This window comes from Podarcis gaigeae, assembly GCF_964106915.1.
Source record: "Podarcis gaigeae genome assembly, chromosome: 7".
In the NCBI taxonomy this organism is placed as follows: Eukaryota; Metazoa; Chordata; class Lepidosauria; order Squamata; family Lacertidae; genus Podarcis; species Podarcis gaigeae.
The window spans coordinates 18,898,299-18,923,330 of NC_139683.1; the positions used below are offsets into that span (position 1 = coordinate 18,898,299).

Here is a 25,032-nt window from a genome sequence, read left to right on the forward strand (position 1 = left end):
TTTTTTATTATCTTATGAAGCTCATTAACTGCAGAATGCTTTTTTCTGGCAGTGTGCCTGAAAATCTTTTCAGAATGGTGGTCCATGGCTGTTTACATTTCTATTTGTTTCACTGAATTCTATCAAGCTGCTGTTGAGAACTAGAATAAAAACGCTGTGTTATACGAGAGGTAAGAATGTGCAGATAATGAAACAGGAGGCAGTATAGGGCTACCTCACACAAATGTGTTAAATCCAAGAGAGAAGCTTACTACATCAGGCTGCAGGTGGGGGACTTGCGTGATTGAATACAACTCCATACATAAAGATTTTCTCTACCTAGAAGACTAGCTAGGTTGCAACTCTTCGCCTTTGAAATCATTTCCCCCCCTGTGAGAACCTTCTACTGCCATCCAACATCTTTTCGCAGGAACTGCAAGACAGAGCTGTTCCGCCTGGCCTTTGGTTTGGACTCAGTCTGACCCTCATGTTTCCCTCCCCTTATGGTTTTGATCTATGGGCTATTATTAAAAATGAGGCTGCTTTTTAAATTGTATTTTAGCCTGTATTTTAAATTGCCCCCCCCCATTATGTTTTATTGTAATTTTACTGGCGTTAGCTGCCCTGAGCCCGGCTCTGGCCGGGGAGGGTGGGGTATAAATAAAAAAAATGTTATTATTATTGATAGATTCAGATTCACTAGCTCACTGAGAATTAGGCCACAGAAGTCCAAAAGGGGTGATAGCTATGGCTAATGGGACAAACCAAATGTGACAGATGTTTGTGGATTTGAACAATGGGGTTGTGTGTGTGTGTGTGTGTGTGTGTTGCAGGGTGCCAGATCATTAAGTGGACTTCCAGCAGTTTGCCTGTTAACTGGAGTAATTTGAAGAATGGAATGCTGTGATTTGATATCAACTTTGCAGCCAGAGTCAGAGGGTTGAATCCATCTGTCACTGTGAGTTTAATGACTTCTAATCATGAGACAGAACTTCCTCTCCCTGTTCATCCCAAGCACATCCCCACACTCTTCCCAAATCTGCTCCAGAGGGTTGGAGCAGGTTGGAGGACATTGCCAGAGGGGCGGGGAGTTTTGTCATGTGAGCATAAGTCATTCTGCTCACACAATTATTTTGTTGGATTTGGATACAACTCAGGGGCTACAATGTTCCATACCTAGGGTTTAATGGGGGTTGTCTTTGCCCTAGACAATATTGTTTATAATCTAAACAGATTTGTTACACCTAAAGCAGTACCTTTTGCCCTGGCTGCAAGAATGACTGCTCCCCGCTTAAAACGGGGAGCGCCCTTTGCGTGGACGCGCGCAGGCCCTGGATCTGGAGCGGCTCCATCAGCACAGGCTTGGCTTTGCCTTCCCTCAGGTGGGATACCTGGAGGTCTCCGCCTACCTCAGTCAGTTGTCCAATCCCACCTTGGGGAAGTGTTGCCAAGGAGACCAGGCCAGGTAGGGGAGGGATTACCTGCCCACACAATAGAGGGAGGATCTTTTTTTTAATAAATATTTATTAAAGTTTTTGAATACCAATACATAAATAATAAACAACATTACTTATATCATAACATAATTTCATCACTTCTTTGGACTCCCTCATGTCTCCCGCTCCCACTTACATCGTTAAAAAGTTTTTTTCAAGCAAATTACCATCTTGTTTACAATCTTATATCCGCTCATTTAAATAGAATCTAGCAGTTCTCCAAAAGGTTTATATTTTCCTTAATCTCACTTATCGTCAGATTCAGATCTAATTTAGTGGTGGACAATTATTTATGATCTAGCATCCTTCTTAACATTCAACCAAATTACAATATTTTTGATAATAAATCTTAAATTTCTTCCAGTCTTCTTCAACCCTCTCTTCTCCCAGGTCTCAGATTCTGCCAGTCATCTCGGCCAGTTGCATATAGTCCATCAGCTGCATCTGCCACTCTTCCAGTGTGGGTAGATCTTGAGTTTTCCAGTTCTTAGCGATGAGTATCCTTGCTGCCGTTGTTGCATACATAAAAAATGTTCGGTCCTTCTTTAGCACCTTCTGGCCGACAATACCCAGAAGGAAGGCCTCTGGTTTCTTAGTGAAGGTATACTTAAATACCTTTTTCAACTCATTATATATCATTTCCCAGAAGGCCTTCACTTTAGGGCAAGTCCACCAGAGGTGAAAGAATGTTCCTTCATTTTCTTTACATTTCCAACATTTATTATCAGATGAATGGTATATTTTGGCAAGTTTGACTGGGGTCATGTACCATCTATATATCATTTTCATTACATTTTCCTTCAGAGCATTACATGCAGTGAAGTTCAGCCCAGTGGTCCACAACCTTTCCCAGTCCTCAAACATAATATTATACCCAATGTCCTGTGCCCACTTTATCATAGCTGATTTAACCATTTCATCTTGTGTGTTCCATTTTAACAGCAAGTTATACATTCTTGAGAGTACCTTAGTCTTTGGTTCTAACAGTTCTGTTTCCAACTTCGATTTCTCCACCTGGAACCCTAGCTTTTTGTCGTTTTTAAAGACTTCTTTAATCTGAGCATAATGTAACCAGTCTCGCACTTTATCCTTCATTTTCTCCAAACTCTGCAATTTCCAATTGTCTCCATCTTTTTCTGATATTTCCCAATATTTTGGCCATTTGGTCTCCATATTGGGTCTTTTTCGGGCCTTAGCTTCCAGAGGTGAAAGCCACTTTGGAGTTTTGTTTTCCAATAAGTCTTTGTATTTTGTCCAGACATTAAACACTGCTTTCCTGACAATATGGTTCTTAAAGGCCTTATTGCTCTTAACCTTATCATACCATAAGTATGCATGCCAACCAAAAGCATTATTAAAACCTTCCAAGTCCAGTACATCAGTGTCTTCGAGAAGTAGCCAGTCTTTTAGCCAGCAGAAAGCTGCGGCTTCATAGTACAACTTTAAGTCTGGCAGGGCAAAGCCCCCTCTTTCTTTCGCATCAGTTAATATCTTGAACTTAATTCTGGGCTTTTTGCCCTGCCAGACAAATTTAGAGATATCTCTCTGCCACTTCTGGAAGCACTCCGTTTTGTCCACAATCTGTAGTGTTTGAAACAAAAACAACATTTTTGGCAATCCATTCATCTTAATGGCAGCAATTCGGCCTAGCAAAGAAAGTTTTAGTTTTGTCCAACTGTCTAAGTCCCTCTTAATTTCAGACCAACATTTTTCATAATTATCCTTGAATAGACTCAGATTTTTTGCTGTTATGTTTACCCCTAGGTACTTTACTTTTTTAACCACGGTTAGTTCTGTCTCTCTCTGAAACCGTTCCGACTCTGTATCTGTCAAGTTTTTCCCCAACACCTTAGTTTTCTGTTTATTTAGTTTGAATCCCGCCACCTGACCAAAGTCTTGAATCAATTGTAATACTCTTTTTGTACTAGATTCTGGCTCCTGCAGGGTCAGAACTAGGTCATCTGCAAAGGCTTTAAGTTTATATTGTTTCGCTCCGACCTGAATCCCTTCCACCAACCGGTCCCCTCTAATCATATTCAAGAGCACCTCCAGAACCAATAGAGGGAGGATCTTACCTGGGAATCCTCACTTGGCTCCAGAGCTTCTCCCACCCTACCCACCCTCAGTTATTGTCTTATTTTGCAGGTTAACTTTTCTTCACAGGTATGCGGGTGCTGCTACGATAAGGTCGCTGTTAAAGGGCCGGAAAGGAATTTCCCTGCATTGGCAGGTTTCGCCTTTCCCATAGCAAAACGTCACAACTTTGGCGGTATCAGGCCTTGGGTGGAATCCTTTAGTCCATCTTCCTCTTTGCGGCGGCGATACCAGGGTCCCCCGTTAAAGGGGTTTCTGAAGGGAGGCTTTGACCGTACACCGAGAGGTCATCATTGCTCTCCCCTGCGGCGGCGGTGTAACAGGGGCGGCTATCTCTGCTTGAACATATGTTCACCAGAGCCGGCCCATCCCCCCCCCACACTGGATAACCCTGATGCTCCCTAGGTCCCCGGCTGGGGACTGGGGAGGGACAACGCCCAATGCCTGAGCCAAGGTCTACCCATATTTGAAATTTAATAAAGTTGTGGCCAATTTAATCCCATAGCACATTGTCTAATAATAATAATAATAATAATAATAATAATAATAATAATTTTTTATTTATACCCCGCCCTCCCCAGCCAAGGCCGGGCTCAGAGTGGCTTGCAAGCAATAATAAAAACAAGATGAATGATTACAACTTAAAAACAAAAATAAAATACAACATTAAAATAATGGAACATTAAAATATTAAAATGTAGCCTCATCGCAGGAGGAGAAGGAAAAGAAAGGGGAAAAAAGAGAGGGAGGGAATCAAATTGGCTCCAAGCCAAAGGCCAGGCGGAACAACTCTGTCTTACAAGCCCTGCGGAAAGAAATCAGATCCTGCAGGGCCCTGGTCTCATGAGGCAGAGCGTTCCACCAGGCCGGAGCCAGAGTTGAAAAGGCCCTGGCTCTGGTTGAAGCCAATCTAACTTCCTTAGGGGCTGGGACCACTAGAGTGTTGCTATTTATGGACCTTGAGGCTCTCCGTGGGGCATACCGGGAGAGGCGGTCCCATAGGTACGAGGGTCCTAGGCCGTGAAGGACTTTAAAGGTCAAAAGCAGCACCTTAAATCTGACCCTGTACTCCACCGGGAGCCAGTGCAGCTTGAAAAGCACTGGGTGAATATGCTCCCATGGCAGAGACCCCGTGAGGAGCCTCGCTGCAGCATTCTGTACCCGCTGGAGTTTCTGGGACAGCTTCAAGGGCAGCCCTGCATAGAGCGAATTACAGTAGTCAAGCCTGGAGATGACCATCGCATGGATCACTGTCTTGAGTTGTTATTCCACATGATGGGGGCGGGGACCGCTCGGGATCTGGGGACTCCGCCTGTCCACGCAAAGATAAGAGATAGACAATATCACAACAAGTTAAGCTTGGTTTGAGATGATAGATGACACTTATGAACTCCAACGCCCTTTCTTTAAACCCATAATGCCTTGTGTTATGTAGTTGTTGTTGTATGCTGAATGTTATGGTTTGTAGTTTGGCAAATTCTAATGAAATTACTGTGTCTGTCCCAGCAATAAAACGAAAGAAACCTTTGAATACCATTTTCCCCTAGATATTAGTTATTAGTTGATTGTGTTACATGTTTCTGTTAGATCTGTATTAGACACTTCAGTGATATATTCTCTCCTGCCCCCACTTTAAGTTCACTGTCAACATTGCATCTTTTTGATACTGAGTGCTTAATACAAAGTCCTTTTTGCATCACCTTCAAATCTCAGGTTTATAGGAGAAAGAGTTGGCAATTGTTATGCCAGCAGATCATAGCTCACAGCTGGGAGGTAGTTCATTCACCAGTTCAGTGCTTTGTGTGCTTGCCAAGTGAGCAGATGCTTAGGAAGAAGTTAGCATGAGGTGACTTTTGGAAGAGATTATTCAGTTTTCATAAATAAAATTTAGAGTAAAGGCTTGGAATATAGATCCAAATCTATCAAACGTATGTGTGTGTGTATTTTGCCTTGTTAATAGTCCACAACTTTTAGTTTGAAATCAATTGCTTTATTGTAACCTACTCTGTTTGCAATAATGAAAGATTTTCATCAAGGGTCAACACCTAATGAATGCAGAGATCTATGGCCCATAGAGATGTACATACAAGTAATTTGTGATTCAGCCTTGTTTATTGTTGTTGTTGTTTAGTCGTTTAGTCGTGTCCGACTCTTCGTGACCCCATGGACCAGAGCACGCCAGGCACTCCTATCTTCCACTGCCTCCTGCAGTTTGGTCAAACTCATGCTGGTAGCTTCGAGAACACTATCCAACCATCTCGTCCTCTGTCGTCCCCTTCTCATTGTGCCCTCCATCTTTCCCAACATCAGGGTCTTTTACAGGGAGTCATCTCTTCTCATGAGGTGGCCAAAGTATTGGAGCCTCAGCTTCATGATTTGTCCTTCTAGTGAGCACTCAGGGCTGATTTCCTTAAGAATGGAGAAGTTTGATCTTCTTGCAGTCCATGGGACTCTCAAGAGTCTTCTCCAACGCCATAATTCAAAAGCATCAATTCTTCGGAGATCAGCCTTCTTTATGGTCCAGCTCTCACTTCCATACATCACTACTGGGTGATATATAAACCATATAAACACTACTTGTTTATTACAGGTGCACAAAGAAGCTCACCCCATTGTGCTGATGTATTCTTTGTTAAATTTGTATTCCATCTTTCCACCCAATATAAATTTCTGAGACTGCTTCCAGAAATGAAGTGGAAAGAGTATAAGTCCTTCCAGGGCAAGCAAACGACTTTCCCAAAATGGGAGCCAGCCACAGTTTAGGATGATTTGTATCAGTGGCCCCCTACATCTCATCATTCCACAGCAAGATGAGGACCTTAGCAGGACCACCAGGTCTATCCACTGGAAAATCTCTCAGGGTATTCAGGAATCCATTAGTATCTTGGGGTTGAGCATCCTAACTGGTCCCCCATCCTTGTTGGTGCAACAACTGAACAATAAAAGTTCAGCCCAAGCTACACCAGGAAGTTTTCTTACTATGATAATGATCAAACAAATCATGGCAACGAAGTCAAAGAAACTCTTGTTTGCTTGCCAGCCTCACTCGCAGGGGGAAATCCCCAAATATAACCCAAAAAAGTTTATTCCCAACCCACCAAAATATTATACAGCAAATAAAACAATATCATAAAATAACAAAACTTGTCAGAGCTGAATTACAGAGGAAATCCTGTCACAGATCTGTTTTTCCTCCCCGAGTTTTGAAAACCTGGTAACAGCAAAATCAAAGCTTGTAGAACATGTCAGTGGCAGTCTAGTATTTTGAACGCATCTTTGCAGCCCAAATTAACCTGCCAGGAAGGGTTTGTTAATCTGCTGTCTGTGTATGTGCATGAAATGGCACAGAAAAGCTCCCTGATGTTGGACCAGATGTTCTCTCATTAGAACAAAATAATGACCATATGTTTCTATTATTACAATGGTCAGAGCACATGTGGACAGACTTGGCTTCTACTCCTGGTGATTATACATTTTGGCCCCCTGGGATGGAAAAAAAAAGAGAGCAAGGGGGTTCTTGTAGTAATGCATTCCTATTTCATAGAGGCACAGAAGCAATTTAGGTTGCCTACAAAGATTCTTGCACCTTGCTTTTTTAGGTTGCCTACAAAGATTCTTGAACCTTGCTTTTTCTCTTCTTTCTTTAAATTCTAAAACATGTCTAGCTCTTTTATATAGCTGATGATTAGATGGCAGGCTCTTCAAGGACCTGTGGAATTCTTTGTATAAACAATTCTCCCTTTCTAAAGATACCATGAACACCACAACCCTCTATAGCAGAAGAGGGACGGCAATGGAGATTTCTATGGCTGTAATAAAGATCCCATGTATGTATGGAACTAATTTTTCAACTGCAAAGAGGGAGTTCTTCAAAATACTATAGCCCCTGGGACATCTTTCTGAGTCTACAGGATTGTGCTCCAAATTTTGAATACACACACACACACCACGTTTCAAGGATCAAAGATTGCATATTTACACTGTAGCTGTCTGCATTTGATTCTGATATGAACTCTGAGAAGTGAATTAAACTTGAAAGATAACAATCCAACGTTACCCTAGTGGTTTTCATACCTGAAGGGAATTTCAACCTATGACTCCTGGTGCCAAATTCAAAATGTTCTTCACTGAAATACCCTGCTTTTCAAGCTCTTTTATTTTAGTACAGGGGTCAGCAACCTTTTTCAGCTGTGGGCCAGTCCACCGTACCTCAGACCATGAGGGGGGCCGGACTATATTTTGAAAAAAATAATGAACAAATTCCTATGCCCCACAAATAACCCAGAGATGCATTTTAAATAACAGCACACATTCTACTCATGTAAAAACACCAGGCAGGCCCCACAAATAACCCAGAGATGCATTTTAAATAAAAGGACACATTCTATTTATGTAAAAACAGGCTGATTCCCGGACCATCCGCGGGCCGGATTGAGAAGGCAATTGGACCGCATCCGGCCCACGGGCCTTAGGTTGCCTACCCCTGTTTTAGTATATTTTAGATACCCTCTAGCAGTCTGGTCTTGTAGCATTTACCTATTTTAACTGCTGTATCACAATCAAGAAATTTTGACAATAGAAGTTACAAACAAATATTACCCTTCTCTTAGGCTCAGTTATATTATTTTGAGTTCCTTATTTCCAAAAATAGTGAGTAATTCCAGGTTTCCTTTGGAATGAAGTTCCTTTGGAAAGAGAGATTTCTGTGGTTTTATGGCATTTTGTAATACTGGGTTTATTTACAAACATACAAAGGTGGTGGCAGAAAATATAGGACTCCTAAAACAGCAGATTAACAGCACAGCATGAGATCAACAGAGCAGAGCAGAGCCGAGCTGAAATTTCTCAGAATGCATTTTTCTCTGAGAAAAGTTACATTCCCCCCCCCCCCACTGCCATGGAAATACACCACTTTTACGTTACCCGCCATTTTGTTGGGTTAGTGGTGGCCACCATTGCCAGTGAAAGATACAAAATGGTGGGCAGGTTGCCAATACAGTTGCTACTTGCAGCACCAGCAAAAATAACCGCCGCCACCTTAGGGAAAAATAGAAAAGGTGTTACTGCTAATTGTGAACCCTACATCTGATGAACAGATGGAAAAATTCTGCTCCTCTACATGGATAAATTTGATTAAATAGTCCTCCCTACTTCACTGTTCTCCAATATGTTAGACATAAGGCCCACTATATTCTATCTGTCTGGCAGCAGCTCTCAAAAATAGGAACTCTGTTCCAGCCCTGAAAAATCCTTTGCCTGAGGATCTGAGACTGCATCAAATCACACACTCCACCACTGAGCTTGACTCCATCCACTGTAATACAAAATACCCTCTTTCCATTAATGCTTGTTCTGCTTCTTGCAGGAAAAAATAAAGAACTTTTGATCACAGAGCAGGCTCATTTTGCCTTGAGCATTAGTGGAGAAGTTTGCATTTACAAATCCCTGGCTGATATTTTCAGACATGAGCAGCTAGTCTGCATTATAATATACTTTTAAAAGAAAGAAAGAAATGATATAAAGAAATGTATTGTGTACACACAGCTATATACTGCAAGACTAAGCATATTTATGCAGAGTAAGCCCCACTACACTCAATGGGATGTACTGCCATGTAAGTTCACCTTGTTTTGTTTTGGAGGCCCAGATTTAAATTCAACACAAAAAGTGTGTACAGTGTTTTGGAAAAGCTCACGCTTATGAAATGAAGTTTATGAGGCTTTATCGACAGAGACTTGTTTGTGGATTAGAGTATGCCTTCGGAAGATTAATCTCTGATAGAAAGGTGGGCTGCAGAACCACTCAGCTCTATCCAGAATGGAATGCAAATATTTAGTCACTGATTATCTGGTCCTTTTTTGTAAATAGCTGCAACTTCCTTAATAGGGCAGCCAGTAGCAGTCCTTTGCTCCTTCCCCTCAACTAAAGATATTGTAATCTAAGTGTGAAAAGAACAATATAGTGGTTAGGGATACAGAAGGCTTCTAGATGATCTGTTTATTGAGCATTTATCCTGTTTTGTTTGCAAGGAGATTAGACCGTATTTAAATAAATAAATAAGCATTAATTTTTTATTTGCTTGCAGGGAGGCTAGGCGAGCAGTGCAGCAAAGTGAGTGTTATCCCACTCTGTAGCATCCCATTGGTTTGGGAAAGGTACTCACTGTTTGAAGAAACCTTCAATCACCTAATCCCAGAAAGCAGCGGGGGTCAGGATAACTTTAATGTTTTTATTGATTTATGAATATCAAAACAGCAACTCAACACATCAGCTAGGACTTGCTACCCAGACAAGACTAAGACTCCAACTAGTTCCCAACTCAACTCTGAAGGGAGCAATACAGTGACTGGGGGAGAAGATTGTTCTGTTATACACCAGGCAAGTCTCATAAAGAGATAGGGTTCTTTCCCTGTTCCCTATTCCCTATTCCCTATTGCAAAATACTCCGCCTTTAAAGGAAGTGGGTTTCTAGAGTTCTAGCAAGAACTCCGAATCAGCTTTAATTGTGAATCTGAATCCCACCAGAAAATTGTATCAGTCTGGAATTCCCAGAGACATAGAACTGAGTTTGGGATCTGTTAGCTGACATTATTTTTTGTGTGCTGGCTGTTCCTCTCTCATATCAGATATGGAAGGAGTAGACTTTGCATGTTTAGGCTATGTTTCCTTCTGGACTCAACTGTATTTTTGTAATTAAAGTGGAATATTTTAAAGCACGAAAATCCTCCTGTGACATGCTTCCTAAGTAAACTAAGTTCAGGCAAGTGCTACATGCCTGAACCTTCTTACCTATTAGAGAAGCCGAAGGAGCATTTCCAAATGCTGAATGGCAGGCAACCTGACTAAAATCCACTTTTTTTTCTTGCCCATTGAGGACTTGATGGGGAACAATCAATAAATATTTACTTGAGTGGAATTCATAGGCTGAGAAGAGGTTTTTGGGATTCCAGCCAAGAGGAAAGAAAAATATATTTCAGAAAATATTTACCTCCCCATCTATGTTGTTTTCAGACAGGTATGCAATGATGACAGCTTAAGAGCTTTGCATTATCTTGTGTTTTTCCAAGGTAAAGGGTGTGGATGAGAGCCTTAAATTGCTTCTAAATCACCAATTGTTGAAGACATCAAAGCCCACTCAGCCAAGTCGATTTCTGTCATACTGAGCATGCAGATGCCAGCACGCAGCAAAAGGCAAATATAGTATAGTTAGGTGCTTGTCTCTAAATAGTGTTCTTGAGTTTTTTCAACCTGCTAGGGAAAGAAGGATGCCCAGTGAATAAACTTGAGCTCATTTCAATGTGTATTTTAGCTTTGGAGAATAATATCATGGCAGTCATAATTTCCCCCGACTCTCTTGTTGCGTGTCGAGGTCCCCAGGGCCACCCCAATAACTCACACATCACACCAAATTTTTTGTTTAAGGTTTTTGGCATAATTTTGGCCACAACTTTATTAAAATACAAAAATGTGAGTGGTTGCTTAGGAATTAGTTGCGACTATCTGCCCCCACCGTGGGGGACAGACTGACATTCTGTACACCTGCGAAAGTCAGAAAAGGGGAATACACTTGGGGATAGCGACGGAGCAGGGAACCTGCCCTCAGCCCTCCCCAAATGCAGCCAGGAGCTCTTGCAGTGGCCCGAGCCCCCTTGACAGGGTGGACAAGCAATAGTTAGCCCCCGATTCCTTTAGCGGAATCCCTTGCAGCAGCAGCATTAGAGGGGCAGGCACAGCCAATCCATGCCCCTCAACCAACCAAACCATAAACCAATGCCTAACCGCAATCTTACAAGTTGTGACGATTTGCTACTCAGTAGGCAAATTCCAAATGGCCCCAGCCAATCAGCCAGATGGAGAAAATTCCTACCGGGCCCCTGACCCAAGAGCAGACCGACCCCATGACAGGCATAGCAAGGTCAAAGCGAACAACCCTAAATATAGGGAGGGGGGACGGGCAATCCTATGCACGGGGTGAAAAGAGGAAGCCCTAGCATCGTGCAAGGAGTTTTAGCATTTCTGGCTGTCAATCAACAAATGGCAACATTAACTTCTTCCCAACAACAAGGGAAGCCCAATCTCATCAGTGGCCAACGATCAATTAGCCCGCCCCACAACTTTGGAGTGTCCTGGCGGCCCCCACCACAACACGTGCTCTCCATGAAGGAGCACGCGCTTTGCTGTTGTTGTCAGTGAAGATATGAATAGACATTAAACATCTTTGGGGTGATCTCGGATAATTCCCCCCCCCCCACATTCTACGGTTTCCACAGTTTCCTGCAAATACATAATATGTGTCTAAAAGAGTAATGTTGTGTTTTTTGTTTTTGTTAAAAAAGACTGTGAGGGGAAAGTGGGAATAAACTAGAGTGGAATATAATTATATATATATACTCCTAATGCTTCTTTCTAGATAACATCTGCACTAGCATCAGTCTGAGTGGCATCTGTTGACTTCATATAGTGTTCTTTAAGCATTGTAAAAAGATCTTTAGATATTGTGTGCCACTTTTAACATATGCTATTACATATGTTAAACATATGCTATTACATATTGCAGCACAGTAAATGACACCTGAGATCTTCTGACGGATCACTTTTTGTGGTCCCCTATGTCCCTATACCAGAGACTGCGCATGTAGTGAGGCAAGCCCTACCCTGTGGAACTCTTTGCCAAGAGAAGTCCCTTGGGAGTCTTCCCTGCTTTCTTTTATATGCCTTTTAAAAACTGGGCTGTTCAGATAGGCCTTTGGAATTCATCCTTTTTATTTTTATTTTTTAAAAAACACCAACACTTTTGAATGACATTTCATTGTTTTTACTGACGTTATTATTATTGTATTATGTATTTATGTGGTACAACCCTTTGCTATATTTCCTACAGAAGTGTGGGTTTATAAATATTTAAATAACAAAATAAATAAGCTCTGAGATAAATTCCACACACACTGGCATTTATGAATTTGAATTGTTCATGGGCATTTTAAATATTTGATTTGTGCTGGTTGTAGGCTGAGCTAAAGATTGAATTCTAAGTTGTTTGCTTTAGTTTCTAAGGCTCGCCTTAGGGGGAAAAGCAACAGATCTCTCCTAGAGTAATGGTGTTTCTGTGGGTGTTCATGAACAAACATATCCATCAGATCAATTCAATACAAGCCTGTGAAGATTGAGGCCTTGAAGTGAATTTGGTATGCAAAGTGTAACCAATCAACAGGCTATGCAGTAGTGACGATATATATTCCTCATGGCTTCATATATATTGGGAAGGACTAACCTGACCAACCGGGGGTGATACTAAAGTGTGGAGATAGACGTCCTTATTTGTTGTGGAGACAAATAATTGATGCTGCAATTATATAAGATCCAACTTAGTCCTTTCTGATAATTAAAAATCATCTTAAGTTACTTCATTAAGAAGTCTTAACAAGAATTTTTCATCGTCTCTCCTAAAATGAATAAAAATGGGGAGGCTGGAGGATCTATAGTGCAGAGATGGTTTTATATATGGTGCTGTCCCCCAATTATTTCATGTGTTGGTGTTTGATAGGTTAGGATATGTGATATAGTAATCGCCTACATACTTGGGAGAGGGCAAGGCAGTGGTCAAAGTAAGGAGCAGGACCTATTTGAGTATACATGGGAACAGGCAGACCTTGTTATTGTTACGGTATTTTAATATTTTGCTGGAAGCCACCCAGAGTGGCTGCGGAAACCCAGCCAGATGGGTGGGGTATTTATTATTATTATTATTATTATTATTATTATTATTATTATTATTATTATTATTAATTATTTTATTATTATCGTCGTCTACCTGTCACAAGAAAAAAGGAGGGGGAGGATTATCCTTCCCATGAGGCTGGACTAGGGATTATCTGGGGTACCCAAGTGCTCTAAATGTATATTGTGGATGTGGCTATATTATCCAGTGGCGTGTGGTCAGTGGACTAGGTTAGTCCCCCAAATGTTCACACTGAATTATGGTACTAAGTCTGGTTCCTCCTTCCCAAAGTCCGGGAAGCTTCCGCCTGACTTAGGGAGGGAGGCGCGATGCTCACATGTGTGATTTCAGGACATCACAATGTTCCTTGCACAATGTCATACACACCCCATCACCCTTGCAGGCTGGCACCTCTGGCCCTAACTGTTCCCCTGCAAAAAATTTCACTGTGCACCATTGATATTATCACATCATCCTATTCTCTATCAAAATCCCCCTTGGTGATAATATAGTAACATATTTCCTAGAAAACATTGTCCCCACAACCGAAGGCATCATCAGATGATATGCTTCTTCTGATTTCTTCATTTGCATTCTACTATGGACCGGTAATGTGGTTGCTGACCTTGAGCCAGACATCCTGGAAAGTGAAGTCAAATGGGCCTTAGAAAGCACTGCAAATAACAAGGCCAGTGGAAGTGATGGTATTCCAGCTGAACTATTTAAAATTTTAAAAGCTGATGCTGTTAAGGTGCTACGCTCAATATTCCAGCAAGTTTGGAAAACTCAGCAGTGGCCAGAAGATTGGAGAAGATCAGTCTGCATCCCAATCCCAAAGAAGGGCAGTGCCAAAGAATGCTCCAACTACCGCACAATTGCACTCATTTCACACGCTAGCAAGGTTATGCTTAAAATTCTACAAGGAAGGCTCAAGCAGTATGTGGACCGAGAACTCCCAGAAGTGCAAGCTGGATTTAGAAGAGGCAGAGGAACCAGAGACCAAATTGCAAACATGCGCTGGATTATGGAGAAAGCTAGAGAGTTCCAGAAAGACATCTACTTCTGCTTCATTGACTATGCAAAAGCCTTTGACTGTGTCGACCACGGCAAACTATGGAAAGTTCTTAAAGAAATGGGAGTGCCAGATCACCTCATCTGTCTCCTGAGAAATCTCTATGTGGGACAAGAAGCTACAGTTAGAACTGGATATGGAACAACTGATTGGTTCAAAATTGGGAAAGGAGTACGACAAGGCTGTATTTTGTCTCCCTGCTTATTTAACTTATATGCAGAATTCATCATGCGAAAGGCTGGGCTGGATGAATCCCTAGCCGGAATTAAGATTGCCGGAAGAAATATCAACAACCTCAGATATGCAGATGACACAACCTTGATGGCAGAAAGTGAGGAGGAATTAAAGAACCTTTTAATGAGGGTGAAAGAGGAGAGCGCAAAATATGGTCTGAAGCTCAACATCAAAAAAACGAAGATCATGGCCACTGGTCCCATCACCTCCTGGCAAATAGAAGGGAAAGAAATGGAGGTAGTGAGAGATTTCACTTTCTTGGGCTCAGTGATCACTGCAGATGGTGACAGCAGCCACGAAATTAAAAGACACCTGCTTCTTGGGAGAAGGGCAATGACAGGCCTAGACAGCATCTTGAGAAGTAGAGACATCACCTTGCCAACAAAGGTTCGTATAGTTAAAGCTATGGTTTTCCCAGTAGTGATGTGTGGAAGTGAGAGCTGGACCATAAAGAAGGCTGATCGCCGAAGAATTGATGCTTTTGAATTATGGTGCTGGAGGAGACTCTTGAGAGTCCCATGGACTGCAAGAAGATCAAACCTCTCCATACTGAAGGAAATCAACCCTGAGTGCTCACTGGAAGGACAGATTGTGAAGCTGAGGCTCCAGTACTTTGGCCACCTCATGAGAAGAGAAGACTCCCTGGAGAAGACCCTGATGTTGGGAAAGATGGAGGGCACAGGGAGAAGGGGGCGACAGAGGACGAGGTGGTTGGATAGTGTTTTCGAGGTTACCAGCATGAGTTTGACCAAACTGCGGGAGGCAGTGGAGGACAGAGGTGCCTGGCGTGCTCTGGTCCATGGGGTCACGAAGAGTCGGACACGACTAAACAACAACAACAACATGGACCGGGAAGATTTTCACCATTCATTTCTTCTTTATATCTGATGTATTTTGAAATCTAGAGCAGCCGAACCGCATTCTCATGATGCCAGTGAGACCATTTGTGAGAGCCTTATGACAGCTAGAAAAGGTTATCAAATTATAAGGGTAACTCTCTTTAGAAACTGAAGGGAGATTCTCATCAATTTGATTTCCCCCCACATTCAGCTTTGTAACAGCAACTGATGAAAATATCTGCTGAGTGGCTGAGAGCAATCAAGCAAAATAGAATATTTATAAGAATGAAATAGAGAAATAATGGAAAGGAAATTGTCTTGGAAACCACGACAATTCCAACAGAGAATCAAACAATGCAATGTAAATATAATGCCGCTCTCGTTATTCAAGATACTGTTGAAGGGGAAGGAGAAAAAAGGCGAAGCATGTGTATGACTACAATTATGTTGGTTCATAGGAGACCAATGAAGAAGGGCCTTTATAGTAAAAAAAGAGAACAACTAGAGACCTACCAAAGCTATCATTCACTATAATTAATCTTACAAGCTTTAAGATACCCTTTAAGAACAAAGGGAATATGTTGTGCTCTAAAGATTCTCGTCTTCACTCTACACAAAAAAATGTTGTCTTCAATACAGTCCAGTATATAGAGCTGTAGAACCTACATGGAAATTAATATGCTACACTTGAATATTAATATTAACATGTGGGATAGACTTTGCATGGATAATGCAAGAGAATTCTCTTCTTATATGTAGCGTTTAATTAAGTGTTCAGGAATGAAATGGCGTGCTATGACAAAGCTATAAAATCATCCTCAGGCTGTTCTCTCTCTCTGTGTGTGTGTTTCTTTGACAAACTCCTGACATGTATTCAGAGTACAGAAAAGAGTCCTGAGACCAAAAACATTCTTGCTATTACTCTTTCTGTAACTATTTCCCCACCACCACCACCACACACAAACACTTCATTTGTAAAATCTGAACTTTTGACTTTTTTAATTAAATCAGCATCCCTGAATTTCTGGTATCTACTAGATTTTCCAGTCTTGGGAGATGGCTTTCCTGCTCAGTGCTCCCAAGAAGTCTATCCAAATGGTGAACTGCTCACACCGGCTTCCAGTTTAGAACTATGTTTTCAGAGTTGTAAGATCATGAACTGACACTTCTCTCCCACCTCCAAAAGCTCCATGAAGTTCAGAAGACTTTTGAAATTCAGGCTGTTTGTTGTAGCTTGGAAGCATTAACACTTGTTGCAGGATAGGACCTAACTTCAGTGAATGTTTATCAACCTTTCATTATAACAGGTGTAGAAAAATCAGAGCAACCATTTATTTACTTTGTGAGTAAAGCTGGTCTTTGATGCTTGTTTCCCCTGAGGCAATGATATTCTGGGCATGTAAATAACTAATAACAGATGTTCAGGGCGGGAAGATGTACAGAATGGAGAGAAAAAGAAACCCAATATCAATAGTCCTTTTCAGCTTTCATATTGGGGCTTCAATGAACATGTGAGAATTGAAGAGTATGCACAAGCATTCTATTTAGATTTTTGCTGCTCTGTACAGAGTCCAAGGGTGACTGTCACTAGCTGGGAAGCTACAGTTTTGTCTTGAACTCGCAAGTTCAAGTGCAATGGGGCAAGAAGTTTCCTTTTGCTGATGGAAATTTTGGCGTCCCTGCATTCTCCCTAAATCTTTTCTGGGGTTTCTCCCAACCAGTCAGAGCTAGCACAGCTTGCAAAGTGGTTCACATAATTTTTTCTTTTCTTCTCCTGCTGCCTCCTGTTTGACCCCTTGCATTCTCATCATGAGACTCTCAGATAAAAGAGGGCTTGGAAATTGATTCAGGGTCCAAATGCACAGTCTTGATGAAAACATTAATCACGCTGAAGTTAATTAAACTTCCAATAGACTAATCAGCTATAAATTAATGCTTTTGTATCCAACTTGCTAAGGGCATGAGGTGGTAGATGTTTCTATGAAAGACTTCTTCTTTACTTTTTTTTAATTTCTTGTTTACATTTGGCTCTTGTTGGGCAGAACAGCAAAGGTCAGGCCCTCCAAATGAATCTTTGTCTCCAAAGGAATCTGGTGGTCATGGTTAGAGTTGTGGTTGTAGCGGTACTTTGATGACATCCTGCTTCTCTCTGCATGCACTTCTGTGGTCCTTTCCAATAGACTCATTCCCCACAGATTGGCTGGCCTGCTCCCATAGGATCTGCAGACTTCTATCAATATAAGAAGCTGCCCAAGAGAACCAACATGACAGCTGGATCAGAAGAAACAATGGTTCATTACACTTAGGTTATTGTATGAAAATGGTAACTGCTATCAGAGTATCACTTAGCTGTATGCATGGTATTAAAAATGAACAATAACTCTCTTTCAATTTAATTTCCTACTTTTCTTTTTATCTTTCCTTTAGTGGTTTTTGGCCAGTTTGTATTTTTCCAGACATCACTCCATGACGTGGTTGAGGTATATGATGGCCCAACTCAACAGTCATCTTTATTATCTTCTCTTTCAGGATCTCATTCAGGTATATCACCATAGAACAACCATGCATTCCTTGTTTGTTGGATAAAGATTTGTGCCAGATATTCTGGTGGATAGATGGTTGATATTGATTTTTTTTCTTAATGTGGGTGGGTGCAAACAGTATTTTAGGATTATTGGCAAAAATAAAACCCACCAACGTGTTGCTGAGATACAATGCTTGTTGTCTTGAATAGGAGAATCCCTTCCCTTGAGCTCAGGGAACCAAATTACCATCCGGTTTACTTCAGTTGGACCCATAACAGCTAAAGGATTTCACTTTGTTTATCAAGGTATGAAACATGAGTGCTTCAAATATGCTTCACTTAAACCTTTGTGCTAGTCTTTCACATTTCCTTTCATTTCTAAGACCTTTCTTTAAAACACACACACATTTTAGAAACCCCAACTCCAGTCAATTTGAAACTGTATCCAACACAACAGAGATTAAGAAGTATAAAATATTGATAGGGAAAATACTATCTGGTTGATATATCCAGGCGTTTTTTCTGGGGGTATGCAGTGGTACGCATACCCCCTAAACATTTTGTGAATCTTTGTACTTTTGTCCATTTACTGTATTTATTTTTCCCAATTTGAACTATAAAATGGTGATTTTCTTGAGTCAAAATGAGAGTACCCACAAACATTTTTTAAGGAAAAAAGCACTGGATATATCTTATTTCGTTATGTTTTTTGAATCCCTGTGGTTATTATTAGCATGTTTAAGAAGAATAACCATTCATGAAACTTAAATCTGTAGAAAAGCTATGAAGGGTTTGCAAACTTGAAGTGAGACTGGGAGACTCCCTTTTTCCATTTTGCTTATTATCTGATCTCTTTATATTCAGCCTTTCCTGCTACTCAAATACATATTTCAGTATCATTGTGGATTTAGACAGTGTATTACCTTGAGCTAAATCAATAATTTTGCTATTAATTATTAAGTCATTTCACTTCATTTACTTTATTTACCATGTTATGGTTCAGGCACTTAAAATGACTGCACGTCAACATTTGCTACTGTAATTCAGTCTTTTATAAAATTTGAATGCTGATCTGACAAACAGATCATATATTCATAAAACCATAGCCAATACATTTAAATATCTATCCATCACAACAATATGAACTTCATATATTAGTTCGATAATGCATCACAGGTATTTTTTTATCCGACTAATGTACAGTACAGTCCCAGCGTGATTTTTCAAAGGGCTCATAGGGACAGCTCTTTTATCTAATCAGAACTGTTGTTTTACTTAACGTTTATAAGTATAGGCCTCGTTATATAAGATAAAACTGATATATACATTCAGGAACTGCATCAATGTGATTTTTAAAAAGCCCCAATTTTAAATGTATTTTAAATGTTTGCGCAGGCTAAAAAAATATTTTTGCACTATGAATCAGTACATTCCATTTCTTGTGGGTTTCTAGCGGTTCCAAGAACAAGTGCAACCCAGTGCAGTTCGGTGCCGGAGCCACGATTTGGGAAAAGAATTGGAAATGAGTTTGCGGTTGGTTCATTGGTTCTTTTTGAGTGTAATCCAGGTTACATACTCTATGGATCAATAGCAATTAGATGTGACACAGTGCCCAATGCGTTGGCACAGTGGAATGATTCCCTTCCTACATGTGTTGGTGAGTAGTTAAAAGTTGTATTTTTGTAAAGGTCTAGTTACTGTCTAATGAAGTATCAAGTACTGACACATTTGTTCCTGTACTGTTGCCAGCACCCATGCCTTACTGGCCTTCTGTTATATGCTGAATTATACAAAGTTATCACTAAAGAGAACCAGGAATCCCACCCTTTCTTTTCTGTAGATGTTAATATTTTTCTCCTTATGTTAGAAAATACTGTACCGTTTAAACAGAATCACTAAACTCACAGGATTCTGAAAATGTCACATCATTTTCACACATTTCCAGGGAAACGTTGCAATTTCTCTAAATAGTGTGTTCAACCCACACACTTGTTTACCCTTTTGCTCTATTATTTCTGTCTATGGCACTTACATTTTCCAAGATTTTGCTGGGTTACATCTAATGGTGTCAATGCACAAGGGAAGTGGGCTTCTCTGCACACAGCAGGACTTCCATTTCATCCTGCAGCTCCCAACATACTCAAAACTCTGCTTCAGAGACACCATACCTAAGATATTGACTGCTGAACTCTGCTACTGTGTTCATTCCATCATCACTTCTAAGAATAGGAGAGCAAATTCGTTCTACATTCCTGCACCATTGCTCATAGTTTCTCAGTATCTTGTATTCTGCCTTAAGTTGCTTAGACTTGTTTAAATTCTTCTTTTTTTTTTTACGAGTATGCAACATTTGAAAGTTTGCTTTGTTTCTTCATGATGACAATTCTTCTTAGCTGATTTATTTATTTTTTTAAAAAATAACCAGATAATCAATAGGGAGGAGGGAGGGTCTTATATAAGGGTTTTTATGATCTCAAAGGCTGGTTTTAGTATTTTTAAAATTTAAACCCATCCCATAAGACCTTAGTATCCGTCCCTACCCATGTGTTGATATCATTGGCTGAGGTACTTTCAGGTGCCTTAATCAAATTAAGTGCAATGGGTGGCTACAAAAGAAAGAGACTTTCCAGCAGTAGCATCTCTGTTGTGGAAGTCCATCCCCAAGGAGGCCCATCAGGTCATTTAAATACTTACATGTCTTTTCAGCATCAAACACCATTTCATTTTTCCAGATGTTCTAGGCTACTCTTTACTAACTTGGTCGCTCCAAATGTTTGGACCACAACTCCCGTCAGCCTCAGCCAACCTGCTTGATGGGTCTGATGGGATTTGTAGTCCAAAACATCTGCACCAGCTTTATTATGCAGTGCCCTGATATTATTTTTAGCTCTATGGTGTTAGTTTCATTTTGTTTTGTTTTTTCATTTCTTTCCCTTGCTTTAATTCTTTCGGGCTGTGCTGTTTAATATCTTCATCTCTATTTTAAGGATGTTTGTCTTGTTTGTGTTTTTGCAGAATTTTTAAAAATGACCATGCGATTTTAATCTCGGAGCCAATTTTACTTGCATGCTGCCCACAGAACGATTGTTATAGGATGGCTTATAAATTGAATAAATAAAATGAATTACAAAAGTTAATTTGACCCAAGGAAGGTAGTTGCTCTTCATTAGTGCATATCACTCTTCTAATCTAGGTCATAAATATGCATGAGCTTAAAACTGCTCGAAGAAAATCAGGTTAATAATTGAAATGCTAGCCATGACCATTTTACATTGCCATAGCTCTGTAGCAACTGCCTCAATGTTTCCTTACAGATATCAGCTATCAGTCATTCTGTCTGCTCCTGCTTTTACCAGTAATTATTTAAACTGTTTAAGTGACACTGACCTTTAGTTTATTCATGTAGTCCCTGACAGATTCTATCAGTTATATGCACTACAAAATGTAGCTCCTACATTCATTACTCAGATAAGTTTCCTTCTTCTACATATTCTTCAAGTCCTCATTTTTGTATCTAATGAAATGAGCTCAAGGACTTGATAATGTTGTTCCACCGGAGTGATGCATGGGCTGCTAATGGTACTGATAAAACTTCTCATCAATCATTTCTCCAAGCCATTATAATACCAGCAGAATATCTGTATTTAGATGACAGTCTAATGTGGTTATATTAGAATGTCTAGTTTCTTGACCGCAAGTATCATTCATGTTTAGCATCAAATATCAGTGTGGTGCCCTTATGAGTTCTTTCTGTTTATGTCTGTTATTACTGTCATTATTTATTTTGTGTGTTACACAAATGTGGGCTTTACTGTTTTGACAAAAGTAACATTGGACTCCAGCAAAGTCTGTTTTTTTTTAAAAAAATGGAGCTGCTTTGCGACAGAAAAAAATAGGCTATATTTTATTTAAGCCCTGAGGGCTCATTACATCTCTAAGAAGCCCTTTTTGACACTGCCCTACTGCCTTTTAATCTCAGATTGAATCCTCAGACTGAAACCTGCATCATAAATGGGTTCAAAGCTGAACAAGAAAGGCTAAAACTCCCCAGGCCTAATCTGTTAAAATAAAATGCCCTAGCTAATCAGAGTGCTATTCTGTATTCCACGCTGTAGATCATATTAAGGCTGTGAACCTATACAAGAAAACTGGGCCTAAGTCACATTGCACTCAGCAGGTCTTACTTCTGAGTAGACATGTATTAAACTATATTAAGTGAGGGCAGATCCACACTGTGCTTTTAAAGCATATCCAATGAACTTCCCTCCCCAAATAAATACACAGTTTATTAAAGGATGCTAGGACTTGGAGCTCTCAGATGGGGAAACAATGGTTCCAGATTTCGTAAGGGAAATTAATATGCTTTCATAGAATTCTAAGGATCAACTAGTCCAACCCGCCCCCATGCAGGAATTACAGCTAAAGAATCCCTGGAAGATGGTCATACATTATTATTATTATTATTAGTAGTAGTAGTAGTAGTAGTAGTATTCAGGCATAGGCAAACTCAGCCTTCCAGATGTTTTTTAGCCTACAACTCCCATGATCCCTAGCTAGCAGGACCCATGGTCAGGGATGATGGGAATTGTAGTCCCAAAACATCTGGAGGGCCGAGTTTGCCTATGCCTGATTATTATTATTATTATTATTATTATTGTTGTTGTTGTTGTTGTTGTTGTTGTTGTTATTGATATTGTTGTTGTTGACTTGGAGAAGTACACTAGGATTTCTGGGTCATGGGTTTTATTTACAAAGAAAATAATATCAGCAACAACATTATTTGTTCATCCATTCTTATTTCTCACAATTACCAGCTTTTTAGTGGGTCAATAAAAGTTGTACTTCTTTTTTCCTTAGGTGTCTGCTTAGACAACCTCAGAACATAAATTTATAACGACGATGTGACATATAGATTATGTAAATAAATAAAATATGGACTGATTGATTCATTTCCTCTCAGATAATGATTAGCTTCTCTCAGCTAGGTGTTGCAAATGGGGAGGCAGCTTGGGGAAGACACAAGCCCTTCTTCAAGTCTGCTCCCCTTGGTGTTTTTGCTCCTTCATCCTTTTATAGGGCTGTAGACTACACTCTCCCAAGGCAGAGAGTTGTCTCAGGGATTCAGTACACCTTCTAAGTAGCAGGGTGACTGTAATGAACAGCTGATCTTTCAAACATACTTACTTCACCTTAGCAAGCAGTATCAGATCCTTGGGGATGTCCCCCATTCCAAAAGTGTCCACTGCAACCCTAACCCCATGAATAAGCCCTGTTGCATTGAATAGGACTAATTTCTGAGTAGTTCTGGTTAAGCTTCTATTGTTAACTCCGGAGAGAGCCTTGCCTTGCAATAGACAGTACATTTTACCATTCCTTAATCGTACTCTCATTGATTCCACATACAAAACCTGAATGACTACAGAATGTATTATTTAGCAGAAGTGGATGATACCTGTTGAGTGTAAATGCCAGATTCAGCCATTGTGTGTATATATCAGATGTGTTAGAACAGTTTAAGAGTCTTACAATATCATCCAAGCCAGGATGGGTGGGTGTAATGCTGTGTTTTCTTTTCCTGAGGCCATCTTGAACTATAGGATCATACTGTAAAACTGTTCAGATCAATCATGTTTGTAATTCTGTAAGGTTTTGTTACAACCTATCCCCTGCTGTGATGAATGAAATACAGGGGAACCTCTTCCCACATTTTATGCCTTTGTTTCCAGTGCCCTGTGGAGGAATTTTAACTAAGCGCAAAGGGACCATTTTGTCTCCTGGCTATCCTGAGCCTTATGACAACAATCTGAATTGTATTTGGAAGATCACAGTGCCTGAAGGAGCTGGAATTCAAGTAAGAACACATAGAATTTTCTTCTGATATCAGTATAGGCTCTCATCTCTGGAAGAACTGAGGGCATGAAGAGTTCAAACCAAACCAGGCAATTAACAACTGTCACAATAGATATAAACCTTTTTCCTGGAGCAATTTACTGTGAGAGACATTCCTGTTGAGAAATATTACTTTTAGTATATCAAGATTAAAATTTTAACAATTTTAACAGTTTTTATAACTATAATATATGAAAGGTAATTTAAGGTGCTAGAACTAATGACATTTTAGCTGCATGATCCAAAATCCTGCCAGGCTCCAAATGGCAGCATGAAGGTGAGGTCAGAGGAGCACTCTTGAACTCTTCCATTCGTTTACTAGCTACAAGTGGTAAAATTACCTCTTCTGCAAATACTGTCAAGGTGGCAGGAGTTCTGACCTCTTTTTCACCTGGTGACCCTACATCCTTGTGCAAATTAATTGACACAAAGCATGTTTTCAATCTTACGCGTAATCCTGTACTCAAAACAAACATGAAAAGTCAGTTGATCATTATGCTGTCAGAAGCCTGCAGCCAATAGAAGGAATGATGCGCTCGCCACAATATATTGAAGTTCTATGAAAGATAATTATTCCAGAGCTGGAAAAGAGGTATCCTGACGGTACTGGGATATTGCAGCAGGACCTAGCCCCCTGTCACACATTGCAAGTGGTGAAGAAATTCATGACAGAGTAGCAAATACAGGTACTTGATTGGCCGGGGAATTCCCTGGACACAAATCGCATTGAGAATTTGTGGGCTACATGCAAAAGTTGCCTCCGTGCTGTAGACTGAAGAAGCTCATTCAGGCACTGATTCAAGTGTGGTACAGGGATCCAAAAATCAACAGTGACTATTTGAATCTAGTAGACTCCATGCCAAACCATGTTCAAATTCTGCGTAAAAATAGTGGGGGTCATATCCATTACTAATGTACATATATGTGAGTTTTGTACATGTATATGTGAGTTTTGTACAATAAACTACATTGTTTGTTTCAATGAATTTGCACAAGGGTGTAAGAAGTTCCCAGTTTTTATCTCTTCTTTCTCTGAAAAGAAAGAGAAAAGTGTCAGGTATCAAAACTGTGAAGTACCCTGGCCAGAGAGCTGCTGCCATTATAGTACCAGATCAGATGAGCCAATAGTATGATTCATTATAAGGCAGTTTCATATTTAGAACTGGGGGTGACCATCCTCAGCTCCT

At 40.3% G+C, this 25,032-nt stretch overlaps 1 protein-coding gene across 5 annotated transcripts in view; it reads left to right on the forward strand.

Annotated features, from left to right (window-relative positions):
- The window catches only part of CSMD3 (CUB and Sushi multiple domains 3), a 580,687-nt gene that overhangs the window by 439,691 nt on the left and 115,964 nt on the right, over positions 1-25,032 (forward strand). For all 5 annotated transcript variants that reach the window (XR_014566768.1, XM_083748860.1, XM_083748861.1 and 2 more), the window contains 4 exons: positions 17,860-17,973; positions 18,167-18,262; positions 19,410-19,613; positions 23,683-23,807. Coding sequence is in view for 4 of the 5 variants with exons in the window: in XM_083748860.1 (XP_083604986.1) it covers positions 17,860-17,973; positions 18,167-18,262; positions 19,410-19,613; positions 23,683-23,807 (539 nt within the window). In the remaining variant the exon portion in view is untranslated. The remainder of the gene's footprint in view (positions 1-17,859; positions 17,974-18,166; positions 18,263-19,409; positions 19,614-23,682; positions 23,808-25,032) is intronic.